This window comes from Peromyscus californicus, unplaced genomic scaffold (assembly GCF_007827085.1).
Source record: "Peromyscus californicus insignis strain IS unplaced genomic scaffold, ASM782708v3 Scaffold_15__1_contigs__length_86483966, whole genome shotgun sequence".
Taxonomy (NCBI): domain Eukaryota; kingdom Metazoa; phylum Chordata; class Mammalia; order Rodentia; family Cricetidae; genus Peromyscus; species Peromyscus californicus.
Window position 1 is genome coordinate 64,456,983 of NW_026294447.1, and position 21,777 is coordinate 64,478,759.

General features: G+C 44.1%; 1 protein-coding gene across 1 annotated transcript in view; it reads left to right on the forward strand.

The window, feature by feature from the left end:
- The window catches only part of Vipr2 (vasoactive intestinal peptide receptor 2), an 89,128-nt gene that overhangs the window by 44,576 nt on the left and 22,775 nt on the right, over positions 1-21,777 (forward strand). The window contains exons 5-6 of the mRNA XM_052739178.1: positions 7,256-7,353; positions 19,550-19,691. Coding sequence (XP_052595138.1) covers positions 7,256-7,353; positions 19,550-19,691 — 240 coding nt within the window. The remainder of the gene's footprint in view (positions 1-7,255; positions 7,354-19,549; positions 19,692-21,777) is intronic.

Below are 21,777 nucleotides of genomic sequence, written 5' to 3' on the forward strand. Positions count from 1 at the left end.
GTAGCCTGCCTGCACTGGCCCAGAGCCCTGCCGTCCTCACGTCTGTCTAGCTTGGTTATCTCACGCCTGAGTACAAGTCCTCTTATTTACTTTCCTCGGTGGTCCAGGTCTTGGTGTGTTAACCTTTAACCGTCTTTTTAACTCCACCACTGCTCTCACTTGCACATTTGTGAGCCTGTGGCACGGCCCTTTCCCATACTTCCCGCAAAGGGCCAGCCCTTCCAGAGTTATTGTCTTTGGCAATGTAGATACTCACACCGAGATCATGCTTCCTTGCTGAAAGTGCTGTGGAGGAAGAGGTTGAGGTCCTGAGACCAGGATCCTGTGGCATTGGGACTGTATCTGAGAAGAGATGACTCTGCAACAGTGTGACTTCTGAGACTCCAGGTCAGGAAGGGGTGACACCCAAGACAGAGGCAGCGACCTCTAATGCAGTCTAATGCAGGTGGGTTGGAGGTGTGGCACTTCATGAGAACCAGATAACAACTTAGGATGGGTGTCTAGCATGTACTGTCCTGGGTGCTGCGCCTCAGGCCTTCTGCCACAATAGAAAAACTCTTCCTCAGTCTGTCCAGGGTTTAGGCCACTGGCATCTGTAGCTTGGAGCCCTGAACTGTGGCCAGTGTAACCAAGTAACTGAAGTTTAAACCTTATTTAACTTTAATGTTAATGGCCTCACCCAGCAAGAGGTGGGTTGAAAGCATTGAGCGTTCCTTACCATGGAATCATGGTTTACTGCTAAGATTTAATAAGGCAGAAATAAAAATTCGAATATCTTACCTAATGCCTTAATTTGCCACACTGAAATGTATGCTCACCTTGATCACCCGAGCTAAGTCAGAGTTAGGCTAGCCTACTTAATTTTTTTACAAAGCGTTAACCAGAATGATCCTCCCAGTGCTGACCTGAGTCCTTCCAAGTGTATATGAGGAACTTCCTTTGGAGATCAAGTTCTCAGTCAGGTTTTAGAGAGAAACGTGAGGTAGACAAAACACCAGTGTGGTCCATGACACCATCAGGCAAGGCTGTCCATTTCTGTGGCCTCCAGAGCCCTGGGTCCAGTAAAGAGCCAAGGCCTGCCTTGTCTCAGATCCTTGGGCCAAATGATTGCTGCACTAATTGTCCAAACCTCACAGCTCCCAAATCTGTGGGTCGTGTTTCATTCACTGGCTAAACACCATGTACTGGTGCCCACTGGGCACCCAGGGCCTTAGGAACTCTGTAGGGACAATGTGGCTCTAATGAGAAGGACAGGTGGCCTGAGGCACCAGAGAAACCCAGGTGTCCAGAGCCCAAAGTTCCAGTGGACCAGTAGGGAAATTGGGACTTCAGCAAAGGGCCTTGGGGGCCTTGGTAGAAGAGAGAGCTTCTAGACCCAGGGGGTGCAGAGTGGTCCAAAGTAGTCAGAGCTTCTTTCCATGCTGTCCTGGGTCTTCTGATTAGTGTTGAGGTGGAGCTATTTTACATGTTTTGTTTGTTTGTTTGTTTGTTTGTTTGTTTGTTTGTTTGTTTGGTGTGTGTGTGTGTGTGTGTGTGTGTGTGTGTGTGCAGTGCTGAGTACGGAACGTAGGGACTTATTCATACTGAGCAAGTACTCTACCATTAACGTTTCTCCTGGCCATCAAAGATCCTCACTTGATGTTCTTTCTGTATGGATTTCAGTTCATCAGAAATTTCATCGTATGCACGAGGACTGCTGGCAATCCCTGTGCACACAGGATGAACTCAAGTGGGCGTAGACAAAGCTGTGAAGAGAGCAAATAAGGCACTGGAGAGAGCTCCGCAGCCTCCATCTCCCATCTCCATCCCACTGTGGGGACAGAGCAGGGTCCTGACCCTCAGCCCCTAGTAACCTGCATCTTCCCTGTTCTGGCTCAAACTCTCCATGGACTCGTGGTGTGAGGTCAGAACGGACGCTCAGCCTAGCCAGGGGCCCAGAGCTACACCCACGGAGATGGTGCACACCACTGAGACAGAAGCCACCTTTGCCCCAAATCAGGCTCAAGGTGGTCTCCCATCCTCTGCAGGATCCTCATGTCTGTCTGTTCGCAACCTCACTCACTAGGTGATGGGCTCGCCCATTCTCCACCCGACCATCGCCTCAAAAGCACTGTTATTTCTCATTAAATTTCTTAGTAAATAAACACCCAGGCTTAGAGCCTTTTGTTCCGTCTCCTGTTGAGAACTCTGATCCAGGCCTCTCTCTGACTCTAGCTACCTCTGCAGATGCTGAGGAGGAGTCCTTCTGACTACATGACGGGAGAAGACATAGCCATGGCTCTTCCTGCCCCGCCCCCTTCGTGGTCCATGCCATTTGTGGTCCAACTGCTCCACCAAGTCCCTTGGATTCCCCTGTCTCTCATTCTGTCTATTCTGTTGGGAAATCTTGTTGACTTTGCCTTCTTCATATTACCATCTGTTAGCCTCTGAATACTTTTCATCACTATTCAGACTGTCCACAGTGTTTCAGTGGAACATGCACTCACCACTGGAAAGAGCCTCACATGTCTGTGCTCCACGTCTGTCCCACTCCTCCGAGATGCAGCGAGATTTTATTGTTCCTGCAGCCTCATGTCCTCACAGCCTGTGTGACCTGCACCTTCCTGCCATCCCTTTCTGCCAGAGTGCCTTTGCACTGGCCATTCCTTCTACCAGGTTCCTCCCCTTTCCCAACCCTAACCATAATGTCATGGTTGTAACTGGCCTCAGCCAGTGCAGCTGGTGTGAACCTTGTTCTACATTCCTACTTTCCATAACAGCCTGTAACATACCATGCAGCTCCTCTAGCCATTCCGGATGTTGGATTTGGCCTCTTTCCCCAGCATAGGTCCCTGGAACGCTGATTCCTGTCTGCTTGCATCACTGACATCCCTGGCTCCAGCGGGCACTTGGTGATGTGCCTTGGGTGAATAAAAGGAATGGATATATTGGCCTCAAAGTCAGAGTTGATTAGCCAGGTGTGTGTGTTATTCCATTTGCACATCATGAATGAATGGCATGATTTTTTTGAGATAGTATTCATTTGTTACCTTGGAGTGGAGCCTTGGAACCTCGGGTGCAGAAGGGATGATGACTTTCACAGGTTTCTGGCTTGCTGATGGTTTGTGATACTCGCGCTGAAGGCAGCCATGCTGAAATGCCCTCGTCACCAAAATATGTTGTTTTTATTGGCTGGGTAGAAGAAACTTGCACATTTGTTTTCCTTGTCATTGTCCTGCTTCTCTAGATGGAGGCCTTGCTACCACATCAGCCCCTTCAGTCAGTATGACATGTGCGCGTTCCCACACCAATAGGGAAGACTGGTGCGTCCCGGGTAGCTGCTGTGGGAGGCTGTACAGCACCAGTGTCAGAGTGTTTACATGATGACAGGGCTCCAAGCTCAACCCTCCCAAGCCCTGATTTAGCTGGTCAGATGGCCTCTCCAGACCTCCCAGACAGGACACCATGAGGGGCTAAGAGGCCATACTAGTACCAGCGTTCTGCTTTGCCAACTACCCCGGGCCAGATGAGGGTAAGGAGGTAAAGCTGAGGTAAGGGCTGCTTAATCATAGCAGGTTTTCTAGAAGCACTGTATAAGGCCAAATATAACCAAGTGTAAACGTACTAAGTATGTTTGCACCAAAAGAATTCAGAGAAAGGAACCTGACTGTGGCGCTTTGAATGAGACGGTCCTATTGTCCCCAGTTGGTGGCACTATTCAGGTGGGTTGAGTAGGTGTGGCCTTACTGGAATAAGAATATCACTGGGAGCAATCTTTGAGGTTTCAAAAGCCATGTGCCATTCCCACCTTGCTCTCTCTGCCTTGTGCTTGCCATTAAAGATGTGAGCCCTCAGCTTCTGCTCCATCTACCATGTCTGCTGCTTGCTTCCATACTTCTCCATCATGAATGGACTCTTATCCCTATGAAACCAGAAGCCCAAATAAACCCTTCCTTCTAGAAACTGCTTGGTCAGGATGTTTCATCACAATAGAAAAGTAGCCAATACACTGACCAAACAGGGTGCTACAGGGAAATGATCATGAAGTATACAGGAAGGTGTGGTGGTTTGAATTAGAATGGCCCCCATAGGATCATGTATTTGAATGCTTGGTTCCCAACTGATTGAATATTTAGAAGTGTAGACTTGTTGGAGGAGGTAGGCCACTGGGTGTGGACTTTGAGATTTCAAAAGCCCATTCCAGGCCCAGTCTCACTCTCTCTCTGCCTACTGCTTGTGGATAAAATGTAAGCTCCCATCTACTGCTCCAACACTATGCCTGCCGGATGCCTGCCTGATGCCATGCTCCCCACCACAGTGGTCTGTAACACGAATCTTAAATGGTCTTATTAATAAAAACAAACCCAGAGCCAGGTATTGGGGTGAATGCTGAATGAATCATAGAAACAGAATAAGCCACAGCCAATCTCACCTTGCCAATTCCTCAGCTGATCCTGTTTCCTCAAACTGGAAGCCTCTGTGTCCTCAGCTGAATGGATCTCAGATGAACTGCTACTGAAAGCCTAAAAGCTAAAAAGGCTCTAGTTCCTCGTCCTCACGCCTTAAATACCTTTCTGCTTCCTGTCATTACTTCCTGGGATTAAAGGCGTGTGTCACTATGCTTGGCTGTTTCCAGTGTGGCTTTGAACTCACAGAGATCCAGACAGATTCCTGCCTCTGGAATGCTAGGATTAAAAGTGTGTGCTACCACTGCCTAACCTCTATGTTTAATATAGTGGCTGTTCTGTCTCTGACCCCTAGATAAGTTTATTGGGGTGCACAATATATCAACCACATTGGTTATAACTCACCCTCTAAAATTGTAGGCAAGCTCCCAATTAAATGCTTTCCTTTATAAATTGTTTTGGTCACTGTCTCTTCATAGCAATAGAAAAGTAACTAAGACAGAAGATAAAAGAGATGGGAATGAGGGGACATGGAGGGGGGGGGTAATGGCAAAATGAGACTAGAGGAGATGCAAGTAGAAAGGGGATGAGATGAGGATTATGAGGCATGAGGGCACAGACAGGTAGGGAAATGGGGGCAGAGAAGGGGAGGGTAAAGTGAGGAGATCTCTGTGAATGTAAATGGAAAGGAAGATAAGGGTGAAGACGAGGTGGGAAATGGGAAAATGAAGTTTGAGAGGGTTGATAGGAGAGAGAAGAAGAGGTGAGGCAATGATGACCGCCCTGCAGATGGAGGAGGGTTGTATGGACTCCTCTGTTCTCTGCTCTCCTGTGACCTGAACTTTATGTTATGACCTAGTACCAACAAGGAGAATTCCTGCAATTCAACCTTAATAGGGTGATGCTTTCAAACATGACTAGACTGTAACATTACTATGAGCAAACCTAACAGACCCCTGCATAGCTTTTTATACTATGTTTTTATTCTTTAAGAATTTTGTACATTATAAAATATATTTTGATCATATCCATCCCTACTAACCTCTACCCAACTTTTCCAGTATACCCTGAAATGTCTCCCCTCCAACTTTGTGTTTTCTGTTTTTCATCATCATCATCATCATCATCACCAGCAGCAGCAGCAGCAGCCCCTGAGCCAAATTAATGCTGACCACATGTGTATAGACATGTTACCATGCACTGGGCACGGGCAGCTAGCTTACTAGCATCCACTTCCCCAAAGAGAAGTGACTCCCTCCGTCCACAGCCATCAACTACCAATAGCTGCACCACTAGGGTGTGGCCTTGGTGGCCCTCTCCAATCCATGCTGGAATTTTGGCTGGCTTGAATTTTTGCAAGGCTTGTGCAAGCAACCACATCTGCTTTGAGTTGATGTGTTCAACAACTATGTAATTTCCAGAAGTCAGTATTTCACAACTCTCCTACTCATTCTCTGGCTATTGCATTCTTTCTGACCTCTCTTTTTCAACGTTCCCTTAGATGGATGGAAATAGATAGAGATGACCCATCTACAGCTGAATACTCATTTTTACTTGTTCTCAGTACTCTGACCACTTAGGAGTTTCTGCATTAACCACACTACCCATTGCAAAAAAGAAGCTTCTCTGAAAATCTTGAGAGCAACACAAATCTATGGCAATAAGCATACTTAGTAGGCAGTTTGGCAACATGACCATTTAGTGAAACACCAGGGGGTTCCTCACTATGGCTTATGGTCTCCCAAGTCATACAGTCTTGACAAGGTGCCCAGTACCTCCTGTGGAGAAGACTTCAAATTCAATAAGAAAGTAGTTGGTTTTCCCATAATGATCATACCACTATTGCATCAGTGGATACAACTTGCCTAGCAGATTGGTATTATAGCAATTTAATCAGGGCCTCATGTAGTCCAAGCTTGCTTCAGAATCTCTATGCTGTGAAGGCTGCCTTGAACTCCTGATCTTCCAGTCTCTACCTCCTAAGTCCTAAGATTGCAGGCATGTGCCAGCATACCTGAGAGAAGTCTTCATTGTACCATAACTATGAGGTTTAGTAGCAGTAGTTATGTCTATTGTATAAAATCCACCCTATATGAACAGGCATATTCTCCGTTTTCATACAAGGATTAGTTTTACCAGAGAGTGCAGAGCAGGCATGGCTTTGGAGCATGGAGGGTGGTTCAGCCTATCTGAGTGTCCTGTGAGTGCCTGGTTTTCTCTTTGATGACTACACACACACACACACACACACACACACACACACACACACACACACAGCCCCTGTTTTTGTCCCCAGTGGTTCTACAGCAGTAACTATGGACCTTCTGTCCCATATCTGATGATTGCATGGATGTTAGATTTCAACTATGAAGCCTACTAACCTAAGTGTCAGAAATAAAAACTGCAAAATGCAGCCACTCTTTAAGGAGAGATCCTCTGTGTAACTGGTCATGTACTTTTGATGCCATGTTATTTTCCATGACTTAATATGTGTGTGTCCACTTGATCTTGTTTGGAAATGCACTCCCAGAAGACTGTCACATTCCTACTCCACTGAAGGGACCCCACAAGTTCCACTCATATTGGCCTTCCTTTTTCTTGGCCCTGATGGTAGCCAATAGAGTTCCCTTTGAAATATTTCTTTGCAAAAATTATGTTTATAATGATTTGTAAGAAAAGATAGGTGTTCAAAAAGTGAAGGTCCTTCTGGACTCAAGATGGAGGTGGAATTATAAAAATGGCTGTGCCTCCTATCTTCCAGCACTCCGCTTGTGTGAGAGAGTACTTTACAAATAGGAAGGAACCAGAATGTCCTATTGCACTGTGAATTTGGCCAGCAGCTTACAGATGTGTTTTTTATTTCTTTGTAGATCACGTTTTATATTCTGGTGAAGGCCATTTATACCTTGGGCTACAGTGTTTCTCTGCTGTCTCTTACAACAGGAAGCATAATTATCTGCCTCTTCAGGTAAGGAGCAAAACTGAGCAATTCTGCAAACAGTAAGAGACCAGCAAGCTTACCTAGAGGTTTTTAGTACCTTAGAGGGTTAGACTCCTGACATGGAGCCATGTGCCAAGTGACAGAGCACCCTCAGGCTAGAGAGATGGATCAGCAGTTCAAAAGCACTTGCTCTTGCAGAGGGCTAGGATTCAATTCCCAGCATCCATATTGCAGCACACAACCACCTGTAACTCCAGTTACAAGAAATCTGTTGCCTTCTTCTGGCCTCTGTTGGATCCCCTACACATATAGTACACATAAACTCACTCAGTTACACATATGCACAAAAATAAATAAATAAGTAAATAGAGTACCCTTGGAGAAAGCTAGCAAGGAATACATTGCTGACACTTAATTTTTATATAAACACTTTGCATATCTGATGTAAGCAGGTAATGTTGTCCTTTAGCTCAGCTATCACTTATTAAACAATTAGGTGCTATGCAAAAACATGGAGCTATGAATACTGGATGATTTTGTCCTTGTCACTCAGAAGCTTTTGGGTGCTCTATGGAGATAGAGTATATCTAAGAACTTGAAGGCAGGAATCACTGAATGAGTTCAAATCTTGCTTAGCCTCTTTGTAGCTGTGTGACCTTGGACAAATTGTACAACCCCTATGTACATCTATAATATGTGGATACTAATTAGGGCACTCCAGAGGAGTCCTTGAAGTTGGAGTGCTGTAGATTGGAAGGGCTTGGGTAGTGCAAACCTAAGACAGGATCCCTGCAATTCTGCTTGCCTGCTCTTCTTCTGGTAGTGAGGTTGGATGGTGCCCCATCACCACCTGGGCCCTGCTCAGGACTCTGCTGTGACCAGTGGTTGTTTAGGATGGGATCTGAGAACCTTGGTCCACAGGAGAATCCCTCTATAGAAAAGCATATAACCCTATGGGTAATCACACTGAGCATTTGACGTGAGTGAGTCACAGAGCTCCTGTCACCTCTGTCTTCTCTCTGCTGGGGACAAGCTCAAGTGTTGCCACTGTGTGAAATAAAGTCATTGACAGCAAAGGGGAAAATTCTAACAATAGCCAGTGAAGGAGTTGAGCATGCTGGAGGATATAGCTTAGAAGCCTAGCAACCATAGCTGAGTTACACTTTTCCTGTTCTGGGGATGTTAGCATGACTGGCATATTACTGTTCATTAAGTTATCTCTGTGTTCTTACATCTCAAAAGAGAAAAATGTAAAGAAAGGAAACCAAGAGAAATAAGCCGGTGTGGAGTAGACTGGAAAGCATCTATCTATTTTCCCATATTGAACAAGCCACTCTCAAACCTCAGCCCCTTCGCATTTTACAGTGTGACAACTGTAAAATTGTCAGTGAAGCCAAAGGCCTTTGGAACTTTACACGGGTGATTTTGACCTTCCAGAGAATCTAGAATAGTTTGTTCATGGGTGGTCGTACGTAATCTTTTAGATGTGAACACAATCCCTGCATGTTTCAGAACTTTTTGGTTGAAAAGAACCATTTGCCCTGGATGACAGTCATCTTGCTGGTGGCTGTTAGTGCTATATGCCAGGTACAGAACCTGGAGCGCAGTCACTTTGGGGGATTTTTATCCCACATCTCAGAGCCTCTGGCTCATGCTACCTCTTGTCTGTCAGAAGTGATGCTTGGTACACTTCCATAGAAAACTGAGGATCTGGCGATTCTAAAATTTTTAATATGAAAACAACATGTTTCACTGTCCTAATTTATCTGGAAGGAAAATGAGATTATTTGTAATTGCCAAACATTTACTCTCCCTAACATGCCTTTAGAAAAGCAAAACAAAAATATTGGGTAACCAAATTCTTAACTGACACAGAGAAATGGAGCAGCTCATTCCTAGATCAAGTCCTAAATTGCAGTATAGACCTCCTAGCACATGCAGGGGCCTCGTTGTGTGCTAGAATCAACACAGAATGATAGTTGTGATCTAAAAAACATGACAGACAGCTCCTACCAACAGAAATTGCTAAACTGTATCTCATGGGTGTTTCATTCCATGCCACATCCAATAAGTGAGTTTTACCATCCCAAATTTTACCAGGCAAAGCAACTGCCAGCAGTTACTAGATACTTGAGGGCTGAAGACCTGGTGAGGGCAGAGCCTGTGCAAACAGGTTGTCAGCATGGCTGATAAGTGCCGTGTGTCCACAAAGTCTGCCCTGGACACCTTGAGTGGGCCACCACAGTTCTGCTTATCCAGAAGCCACACTAGTTGACATCTATCAGATCTACACTTGGAGTCACACTGGACAATGATCTCTCAGTGGTGGCCCAACCCTGCATCCCGACTGGATGGAAAGTGGGATGAGTGAGGAGGAAGGAAGGAAAGGAATGGAGGTTTGGAGACATGAGAAGCCGTGGGAGGGGGGGTGGTGTGCAGAATAACACTCGCAGGAGAAGGCAGTGCTGAAGAGAGATGCCTGCTGTGTATATACACCTGACCGGCCAGAATCACAATCACTTTGCTACTGTGCTGAGGTCCCTGTGATCCCACAGTGTGCTGAGATACCGTGGGAGATACTACAAAGCCAGCCAGGCAATTCACGTGCTGCACCAAACACTACTCAGTAACGTGGACATTCAGTAGAGAGGATGTGTCCTTGCTCAACTTGAACATGGGCAAACACAATACCTGGCGAAGACACAGGGCGCTGCCAGAACCGGAAGCCTCCAGAGCCACCTTTGCCCACAACACCCTCTTCCTCAAAGGCGACACTGTTCGTTATACATAAACCACATTTTCTTTATCCATCTACCTGCTGGTGGACACCTAGATTGATTCATACTCGGCTACCGTGACTAGTCACAATAAACAGATATGCAAGTAATTCTGTGGTATGCTTACTCATAGGCCTTCAAATACTGCCTGAGTTTACCTCTGTTTCTGTGTTAAAAAAAAAAATAACTGACCAAGATCAAATTAGGGGAAGAAACCATCTGTTTGGCTTAAACTTCCAGGTTCCAGTCCGTCAGTGAGGGAAGTTAAGGAAAGAACTCAAGCAGAAACCTGAATCAGAACCGTGGAGGAACACTGTGGTCCCACTTCTTAGCTAACTGTCTTACAAAGCCCAGGTCCACTTGCCTAAGACAGTACCACACAGCAGGGAGCTGGACCCTCCCACAGGCCAGTCTGATCTAGGGAAGTCCTCAGTAAAGACTTCTTTTCTAAGGTGACTGGCTCTAAGCTGTGTCAGCCTGACAATGAAGTCTAACCAGGAAAGTCTCCTTCTTGTCGACTTGAAACACAAACACATCACTGTTAATTCATAGCTTTTCCTTTCTTATCGCTGTGTTGACATCACAGTTAATAACACACTTCAACTTAAAAAAAAACATCTCATAGTCTTTAAATTGTTCTATGATATTTAAAAGTCCAAACTCTCTTTGAAAACCCAAAGTCCCTCAACTGGGGTCTCCTGAAAATGAAAAAAAAAAAGTTAACTATCTTCTTATTCTGAATGGGAAGAACCAGGGAATAGGAAATTCAGATCAGAGAAAAATCCAAAAATCTAACAATGTAAAGCCAAATTCCGTAGCTCAGTGTCCAATACCTGGGCCTCACTCGTGGGCTCTGGAGGGTTTGGGCAGCCAACTCTCCAGAGCTGCTGTTTGCAGCACACACAGCGTGGCTGGTGAGCTCAAGCCGGCCCCACTTCACACCTGCCACTGTCCTTGAGGAACATACCACAGCCCTGGCATCTCCAACACCCTTGAGAACCCACTGCAACTGACTCTACAGCTTTACTAATGGCCCCTTTGGAGGTGCCAGGCCTCAGATGCTCTCATGGCCCCCTCCATCTTATTTCTTTCATGCCTTCAAAAGCAGCACTATGTGAGAAACTTCTTATACACTGCCTGTTTTGACTATCAAGTTGAAATGTAACCTCAGCCACCTTATAGTACAGCTCCTATGTGCTAAGCCTGAGGAAACACTTTCCTCCTGTCCTAATGAGCACTCACTCGTTCACCTCAGTGGTGTTTGTCTCTTACTAATCACAGCTGATTCTTCAGCCACAGCTGAACCAGCAACTATAGATTCTTGGTCTAAAATATCACAAAAATGGCCCCAAAGAAGTCTTTACTTCCTTCTGAAGCCTTAGAAGCCCTGCAGGCTCCCTCTCTTTGCCTACATTCCTCTCAGCAAGCTCAAGTTCCCACAGAATGCTCCAACATCTGAACACTCAACAGCTTTTCCAGCTCAATTTTTTTTGTTTTTTTTCCTTTTTTATTAAGAAACTTTTTTATTCATTTTACATATCGACCACAGATCCCCTTCTCATCCCTTCTCCTGCTTTCCCCCAGCCTTCCCCCACAACCCAACCCCCAACCCCTCCTCTAAAAAGGTAAGGCCTCCCATGGGGGAGTCAAAAAAGCCTGATTGAGGCAGGTCCAAGCCCCTCCCCCCTGCATCAAGGCTGTGCAAGGCATCCCACCATAGGTAATGGGCTCCAAAAAGCCAGCTCATACACCAGGGATAGATCCTAATTCCACTACCAGGGGCCCCTTTAAAGACCAAGCTACACAACTGTCTCCTGTATGCAGAGGGCCTAGTCTAGTCCCATGCAGGCTCCACAGCTGTTGGTCTAGAGTTCATGAGTTCCCACTAGCTTGGTTCAGTTGTCTCTGTAGATTTTCTCATTATGATCTTGACACACACACACACACACACACACACACACACACACACACACACCCCGCCCCCTTTGCAAAAATAATCCCTCTTCCCTCTCTTCAACTGGACTCCTGGAGCTTGGGCTAGTATTTGGCTGTGGATCTCTGCATCTGTTTCCATCAGTTACTGGATGAAGGCTCTAAGACGACAGTTAGGGTATTCACCAATCTGATTACCAAAGTAGGCCAGCTCGGGCACCCTCTCCACTATTTCAGCTCAAAATTTAAACACTCTCTGTCCCCCCAAAAAAACACCATCAGGTTATCACAACAACCTCGCTTCTCCAGTAGCAATTTTGTCCTAATTTGAACTCTGTTGCTGTATTAAAAACCATAACTCAAATCATGGTAGGAGAGGAAAGATTATTTGGCTTACATATCCAGGTCACAGCCCATCATTGAAGGAAGCCAGGGCATGAACTCAATCAGTAACCTGAAGTAGAAACCATGGAAGAATGTGCTTGCTACCTTGCTCCCTGGATCATTCTCTTAAATAACCGTGGGCTGCGCCTTTCCACATCAATCATCAGTCAAAGCAATCCTTCACAACCATACCCACATGCCAATATGATCTAGGTAATTCCTCAGTTGAGGTTTCTCCTTAAGATGACTCTAGGTTGTGTCAAGTTGACAACTAAAGCTAACCAAGAGAGGTGTACACTTAGGAATGGTATTGCTGGATTATACAGTTATGCTAATTTTAGTTTTCGAGAAAGCCCCACACTGATTTCCAAAGCAGCTACACTAACTCACTATCCTACCAACCCCCTGCACATATAAACACCATAATAATAATAGTGGTAGTAGTAGTAATTCAAAAACAGCATGGCACTGGCACAAAAACAGACACATAGTGAATAGAACAGTAGATCCAGAAATAAATCCACAAAGCTATACCACCTAATTTTTTACAAAGTTATCAAAGCATGCATTGGACCAGAGACAGCTTCCTCAACCAAGGGTGCTGAGAACACTCGCTACCAACATGTAGACGACTGAGACTAGATTTGACATTTCTCATAGTGCACTAACAGGCAGCCTTGTTAAGCTCACACTTAGCATATTTATCACCAACTTTGAGTTCTAATCTTTCTCTTTGTTTTCTATCTGTCTGTCACAATGTCTTTATTCCAGTTCCTCTCTTTTATACTTTTATTTATAGATTCTATTTTCATTCATTCAGTTATAATATGACATTTACAACACATTCTCCCACACCCACCCCTCTTTTTTCTCTTTTTCTCCCTCAACTGCCAGGCTACAACACACAACACATTCTCTTATTCATAGCAGTTAACTCTAAACTGCTTTTTACCACTTACCAGTCAATTCAAGAACATCACATTTTAGTTCCATGTACCATTCATGCCTTTTATTGGTTTTGTAAATTTTAATTCTATTTCGAGAGCCCACAGACATTATTATTTTGGGTTGGCATTTATTTAGCTTGCCTACATATTGCTCTCCATTTTCCCCCCATACTTTCTTTCCTGCTGGGGTCATCCTCCTGTTTCTCATGAGTTTCTCTAGCTGCCTCTGGTCACATTCCCATGGTAGTGAATTCTCAAGCCTTTTGCTTGCCTAGAACGATAATTATGCTTTGCTTTTTAAAAGGATATTTCTGAATCCTGAGGATAAGGTTGGGTCTTTTGAGAAGCTGCCTATGGCTCAACCTTGTTCCTAAAAGCATGGTCTTTTTCCCTCCAACATCTCTCCTTGTGGTGACACTCATTGACTTAGTGTCTTTACTTTTGTGTCCTTCTTTCTCATGGTTGTGAGGCGTCTGATCTTTTACTCTCTTTGATCAGTTTCAGAACTTCTTGGCTAGTACCTCCAGAAAAAAATGCTTCCACATCATTCTCTTCTCCTGGAACACCATCCTCACTTGTATTTGGCATTTTGGCCTGTTCTCACATATTTTATTTGCACTCTCCTATCTTTTCCATTAGTTCATGTCTCTCCACTTTAATCTAGACATGTTCTACAGATCCAGTTCATATAGCACTTTCATTTGCCAAGTTTGATCTACTTTTGGATCTCTTTCATTCTTAAGATCAGATGGATTTGTGGGAGCAGGTATTTCAGGGTTTTTTTTAAGATGGTCTTAGTATATTCTACAAGAACTTCATGCATAGATAAAATGCATTTTGATTATATCCAATACCCTCCCCACCTTGAACTCCTCTCAAACTCACTATTACACACATTTTTTACAATGGATTCCTAGCTAGTGCTTATTGTCTACTTAACACTATCAAGAGTCACTTATGCAGAGGAAGTCGTAAGAGTTCAGATCAGACTGACCCATGACCATATCTGTGGGGAATCGTCTTGATTGTTGATTGATGTGGGAGGGCCTAGCCAATTGGGGGTGGCACCATCTCCAGGAAGGTGAGCCTGGGCTATGTAAGAAGGCTAAGTGAACAAGCTAGAGAAAGTGCGTCACTAACCAGCCCTCCTCCATGGTTTCTGCTCCAGGTTCCTGACTTGAGTTCCTGCCCTGAACTCCCTCAGTGACAGATTATTACCTAGAAGTGTAAGATTAAATAAGCCCTTTCCTCTCCCACTTGGCTTTTGGTCATGGTATTTTATCACAGCAACATAAAGCATACTAGACCTAGTATAGGGGGTAACCTATTGCCTTCTGATGGGATTTAAGATCTGTTACACAAGATGGAACTCATGTCTGGTATTGTAAACCTAGCCAAGAACTTAACGGTTGCAGAGCTAACATGCCCTAAGGGCGAACCTACTACTTATTATTTTGCTAAATGGACACTTACCAAGATCCCTTCTGAATACTTTCTTTTTACACACAGACCAGTACCGTTCTCAGTCCTTACCAGAGAAGCTTCTTATCACAGTGGATGTTGGTTCATACAGATACTCAAAACTGTTCAGGGTACAGAGAATAAATGACTGCAGACTGAGTGCGAAGTGGTGCCTGATGGTCTCATGCACTTTGTGTGCATGGTATGTGCACCTATTTATGTGTGCACAAGTGTGTAAGAGCTCATGCATGTGTGTGCATGTGAAAGCCAGAAGTCAATGTCTGGTGTTTTCCTCAATCATTCTCCACTCTGTTTTTGAGACAGTCTTTCACTGAACCTGGAGCTTGCTGATTTGGCTAGACTGGCTGGCCAGAAAGCCCCAAGTCTCCAGGATCCTCTAGTCTCTATCTCCCTGATGCTACACCTTGTTTTTTCACATGGGTCTAGAAGATCTAACTTGGGTCCTAACACAGAATGCAACAAATACTTCACCAGCTAAGCTATTGTTCCTGCCTCCTCGTGTGCCTTTTAACCATATCTTCTCTAGCCCCATGTTTGCCCAGTCTCTAATTCAATTGTTTGGTTTCTTATTACATTTTAAGAACTTTTATATATTATAGACACTAGCTTTTATTTTAAATCTAGTCTACAAATGTTCTCTACCTTTATTTAGGTTTTCTTTAAGCTTGATAATATGTACTTCATATGTTAAAGTTTTAAATTTTGATGAAGCCCACTTTGTCTAATTTTTGTGCTTTTGGCACACTATTTAAGAGACCTTTGTCATATCCAAGATCAAGTTTTTCCAACCCAAAATAGTTTTATATTTCTAGCTCTTGTATTTTGGTGGTTGATTCATTTTCTGTTAGTTTTTGATATTCTATGAAATGGGAATCTAGCTTTATTCTCTCACAACTCCTACCTAGCAGTTCAACACCAAGTTTAAAAGACCATTAAATGTTCTTGGCTTCGTCAGAAGCCAACCAACCACAGAGGGATGTTTTAAGTCTCTCAGTCTGATGCATTGGGCCATTCGCAGAGCCACACAGTGTCCAGAAAATTTGGAATCCAGATGTGAGTCATTCCACTTTATTCTTTTTAGGGTTGTTCTGGCCATTTGAGGTCCTTTACAATACCATGTTACTTTTAGATAAGGGGCAAGCAATGGGTAGCATTCCATGTCTTTGGAGCTTCCTTTGTTTTTCTTCATCTATTCTGCTTCTGGTGTCTGACTTTTTCTGTGGAGACATGAACAAACATCTATTTACCACATATAAGAACCTACAATTGACCAAAGTAAAGTAATGATTCCACCCAAGTCTAGATTAGTGAACCAATGAGTTTCCTGGGGCTAATTATAGCAGTATGGACAACAGGTTACTCCAGAAACATGAATGATTCAAAAGCTACTGCATCACTGGAAAGCCCACTCAAACACAAATGATAATTCACAAAATCTGCATCCCTGGAGTTCCTTTTCTCAATTTGCAGGCTGCTAAATAGTTTGGGGCATCTCCTCTACACAGAAGTTGTAATTGCTTGAGGAGAGTCCTTGTGAATATTATAAGTTTCAGGAACTTCCTAAGACTTGTGAGGTGTTTATTTTCAAGTTTTGTTTACTTGCATAGTTTTAAAGAGCCTCCTCCAATATGAAATGATCCCATTTTGAGCAAGTTGCTATACAACAACTTCTAAGTCTGGGTAATTTTCTTTGATCTTTAAATTTACTGAATCTCTCTTTTGCCTGCCTAGATTTTCATTGGCCATCTCTAGGGACTTTCTAATGCCAGTTGCACATTTCAAATCCAAAATTTTTATTTAGTTACTTCTTCAAATTTCATTTCTTTATTGAAATTCTGTGGTTGTTGAAAGATTGTTCTCTTTATTTCATTCTGTTCTTTGAACATATCCAAGCATTTGGCTTTAAGCTTCTGTCTAGTAAGGCTACTTCATGTGATTTTTAAATGGAAGGTTTTATTTATTTTCTTTTTCCTATTAGTAATCCAGCTTTCTTGCTTCTTTTAATGCTTTATACCCTTTTTGTTGAAATTGGACATTTTTAATAAAATGATGTGATAACTCTGGAAATCAAATTTTGTGTCTCATTTTTGTTGTCCTTTGTTATGAGTTATAGGTGTTTCTATTTTTTTCTATTTTATTATTTTTGTGGTCCTTGAGATTGAACTCAGAGCCTTTCAAATGCCAAACAAGCAGTCTACCATAGGGGTATAGCCCAACCCTTTCATTTATTTTTTTTATTTTGAGACAGAGTCTCTGTGAAGTATTCAGGTAGTCCTTGAAATCCCGCTTGGTCCCAGGCAAGTCTTGAGTTTGCAACCTTCGTGTCTCACGCCTCTGAGTAGCTGGTGCTACAGCTCTGTGCCACCAGGCCCAGCCTGTAATTATTTACTTGGTGACTTTTCTAAACTTTTCTGTTTTGCAGAGTTTGTATTGTCCCTATATACTGCTCACTACCAGTCAATTATTTACTGATAGAGTTTTCCTCAGACATCCCCAGTCAAAGGGGGGAAACTAGGAAGAAAAGAAAATGTATTCCCCATCTGGGGAGTTTGGCGGTGTTGGAAGCACTTCTCTAATACTTGGCCAGGCTGTTTACAACTCTGCCTTGACTTCACATTTTGCTTAAGCTAAGTCTAAAGATCGGCTGAGATGAAAGTTCTTTGGGAGCATATGACCTGTCCAGAGCATGTATGAAGGTTCTCTAAATTCCTCTGTATATATGACAGCTTTTCAAAATCCTGGTTTCCCAAGAACCTCCCTGCCCAGCCTTTCTTCTCAGGCTCCAGAATGTCTGTCATTTACCTCAACTGTTAGTGTTGGCCTTAGGCAGCTGCCAGAATCTATTTGGTTTTCATTATAGCTGCTGCTCTGTCGGGATGGGTTCTGGAAGGTTGCACCAGTTGTTCAATGAACTTAGAAGTCAAAAAATAAAAAAGCAGTATATTGTATTTGTATGTAATCCCTGAGACCACACAGAAGCCATTGGCTATGGTCTTTGGGATAGCACTAAGCTGAGCATGTGCCATCGGACAAGGGGAGGCCGACCTACAGTGTGTTCACCTGGGGTGGGGGACCATATAGCTACCAACTCTGAGTATTTTCCAGAGTTCCAACAAGATTAATTTGAGTAGTTTTGCCAGGTTTTCAGGGTTTCTTGGAAGGGTTAGACAGAGGCCCCTATCCCACTGTTTTCACTGGCCTCCTTGGTTGGAATTTTAATTCTGATTTCAGGTGACTAACTTTTGGAAAGTTCTTGTTAAATTCAATGATTTTTTTAAAAATTTCTCTGCCTTATTAACTCAACATTTTTAACCTAATGAAAGTTTTTCCATCTTCCTACCACAGAAAGGAGCATCTGCTGTTCATTAACTATGTGGCATACCCTCATCCAATTGTTATGGTCTTCATGTGCTCCTGTGTCAGTAGCATGCCTTCACTTTAAATTCTAAGGTTTGCCTATATTGATTTTATAAAGTAAAAAAAATCCTACAACTATAATAACATATTTCCACAAATAATTGAACAAGATCTTTCACAATTATTACTAAAACTGATTCTGCCTCCCCCTAAAATTCACACATCCCAATGTTCCATTTGTACTTAGAAAAGAAAATAACTCCAACTGAATTAATCTATTAACCTCTGCTACATCGGTGTCTCACTTGTGTGTAATACTAGAGGGTAAATACATACACATGACATTGCCATAGTGTGTATGTGTGCATGAATGCATGTGCGCGTGCGCGCGCACGCGCACGCACACACACACACACACACACCATTATATACATACATGATGTATCTATTAAAGTGAAGTACAGCTCTGCCATGACAAGGACATGGTATGCAAAGAAAAGGCAGGTCATGATACTTTTGCTTTTAACTCTAGATTAATTAAAATTACATAAAATTTGAAATCAACCCCCATTGGCCATATTTCAGTTTCATTCGTTCTGGTAGCTCATGGCTGATTGGTCAGAACATGTCCAGGGCCATGAGAGAGACAAACGGTAAGTCAAAGCCTGTGTGACCAGGAAAGGGGGTCAATGGGAAGGCATCTACCTGTACCCTCGGCTGACAGTGAGCTTCTGACCAAGGACAATCAGGAAGGGGATGAGGCAGGTTGTTGTGTAACAAGGAGACCAACTTCAGATCCTAACCCAAGATGGAACTCCCCGTGCATGGAACTCCCCGTGCATCCTTGGTGTCAATATAGAGAGGAGAAAGTCCATTTTTATGGAAAGCAGTTTCCCACCTAATATAGAAAGTTATGCATCAGAGTTGAAGCCTTGAAGGCCAAGTATCAGCTGAGGAATGGGTAAAGTCATGGCTGCGGCTCTGTCTCAAAGTTGGGGCATCAAACACGAAAAGCACAAGCTACAAGAGAAGAAGAGAGGTAATGAGACAACCACACAGCTACCCAGCCTGCGACCCAGAACCATACGGAGGACAGAGCACACTTGGCTGCAGGCTCAAGGCAGCTCCTGTGTGGCTTTTGCATGATATATTCATACTGAACTCTATGCTAAGGAAATAATCTGAAATAAAGAGAGCATTCATGTGCAAAAATACTTGTCATGATGCAAAACTGGAAACAAAAATATATACTGTGGTAATTGAAGTTAAGTAAATGGTTAACTTCACAAGAAGAAAGGCCTTAGATAATAATTAAATATCGGCTTCTGTCTTCTTCCTCTTCAGGAAGCTGCACTGCACCAGGAACTACATCCACCTGAATCTGTTCCTCTCCTTCATGCTGAGAGCCATCTCAGTGCTGGTCAAGGACAGCGTTCTCTACTCCAGCTCAGGTACACTGCGCTGCCACGACCAGCCGGCCTCCTGGGTAAGGCTTTCCTAAGGGCAAGAATCCATGTGTGTGGGGCAGACCCTAGCATCTACCAACTTCTTTCCTGTCAAAGAGACAGCAGTGGCATAGTCCCTCTTAAGCCTGAGCAATGGAGAAAGGGATGACTTCAGACCTGTGTCCGCAGCCACAACCAGGAGGGTCCAGAAGAAGGCTGGGTGGTATCTAGCTACTGTGGGGGCTGAGGAATTAAAAGTCACCAGTCCCTGGTGACTAACCCTGAGATGAATGCAGCAGCAGCAGCAGGTGACAAGTCATTTTGTTGATGAGCATACACTTGTCCAAATCACCCAGATTCCAAGAGATGAAAACTTTTACCCATTTTCTAGATGAAATCACCTTCCACGGTGTATAAACCCTGGACAGTGCCAGTGGGAGGCATACGCAGTCTACATCTTTGATACAAGAACAGACAACGCTGAGGACAGTATCTGCGGTACAGCAGGGGGTCTCTCACGCGCTGGGCCATCTGCCTTGGCTCTGCTTGTGGGGTTAGTGGTGGTAATTTGCTACCTACTCAAGTCAATTGGGCAAGTATTTGAGAGCTTCCTACATGCAAATCTTCCCAAGTTTTTCTCTGCTAGCATGTAATGCTCCACATTTAGGAATTTAGTGTGTTGGTCCTTATCTATGGTCTCAGTGGCTTAAAGAGCCAAGACACTGAACTGCCTCCCACCACCGCATGCAAGTAGACACATTGGTTAACACCCTTTTGGTCCTGAACAGATATTAATTAGTTTAGTTTTGACACAGCAAAGTGCCTTGTAGCTGCATAGCATGTCAGCTGTGTCTAGCTGTCACCATCTTCCTGGAGGGAAGTGTATTCTCCAGGCTCGTGATACAGAACTGGGCTCTAAAAGGAATCTGTTATAATACCAAATCAAAAACAGGATCCACCACCTAGAAAGGTCCACCCCCAGGCATATCTTGCTGTCTCTGGAGCTTTTGTTCTGAGATGAGAATCTTGCCAAACACATACCAGTGGTGAACACCGAGATGTTGCAAATCTTCTCACTGCATTTCCCAGAGCTGCTCTGTGAAACTTTCATTGCTTAGCTCTTTTCTTTTTTTTTTTTTGGTTTTTCGAGACAGGGTTTCTCTGTGTAGCTTTGCGCCTTTCCTGGGACTCACTTGGTAGCCCAGGCTGGCCTCGAACTCACAGAGATCCGCCTGGCTCTGCCTCCCGAGTGCTGGGATTAAAGGCGTGCGCCACCACCGCCCGGCGCTTAGCTCTTTTCTTAAAGAAATTGGTCCTCAGAGACAACCCAATACCTACCTTCATCTGAAGCACCTATGCTGAACTCTACCTTGATGCTGAGACCAAAAAAAAAAAATCTGAACCCTTCATGTGAAGGGGCAGGGAGAAGGTGGCAGGCACCCCTGAAGTAGAAAAGGATGGAACAATGCCACCATCCTGCTCTGCCCTCTCCACATGGCCAGCTCCCACAGGGCAATCTCCACCTCCCACAATGTTGAGTTTCTTCTAGCGCTAGTCTGTTTCCAGGCACTGTTTGTGGGTGCTAGCTGAAGCAGGATTTACGTGCATCACACATGATGACACTGGGCTGAGGAAATCTTGCAGTTTTCCCAAGGTAGTGAGGATCCAACCCGCTGCTCGCCCAAGGTCAGACACTAGCATACACAGGCCAGAGTTGAAACCTGGGGTGAGAGTTGAAAATGGGGACAGGTTCCTCCAGTCTGTTTCCTGGGCTATTCTCTGGGGAAGAGCTGTGCCCCAATACCCGATGGCCCTGGGATTCCTACCAAGAGGAGGCAGACAGGAGGGGCAAAGGAGCAAAGAGGGATCCAAAGAAGGAAGGCAGAACACAGCATGGAGGAAGAGAACAGAGGGAAAAAAACGGGGCTGTCTAAAGAATGATAAAGTGCTGAACGCATTAACAAAAGAGAGTCAGATTGCAGAATGAGCAATAGGAAACAATTTTCCTTCCAATTCCATTTTTTTCCCATTTTATTCCTGGCTGCATTTCACTAAACCAACATTATTCTCCCAAGCAACCCACCAGGAATGCTCCCCACGATGTGACAAATTGCTTTTTCCAGGCAG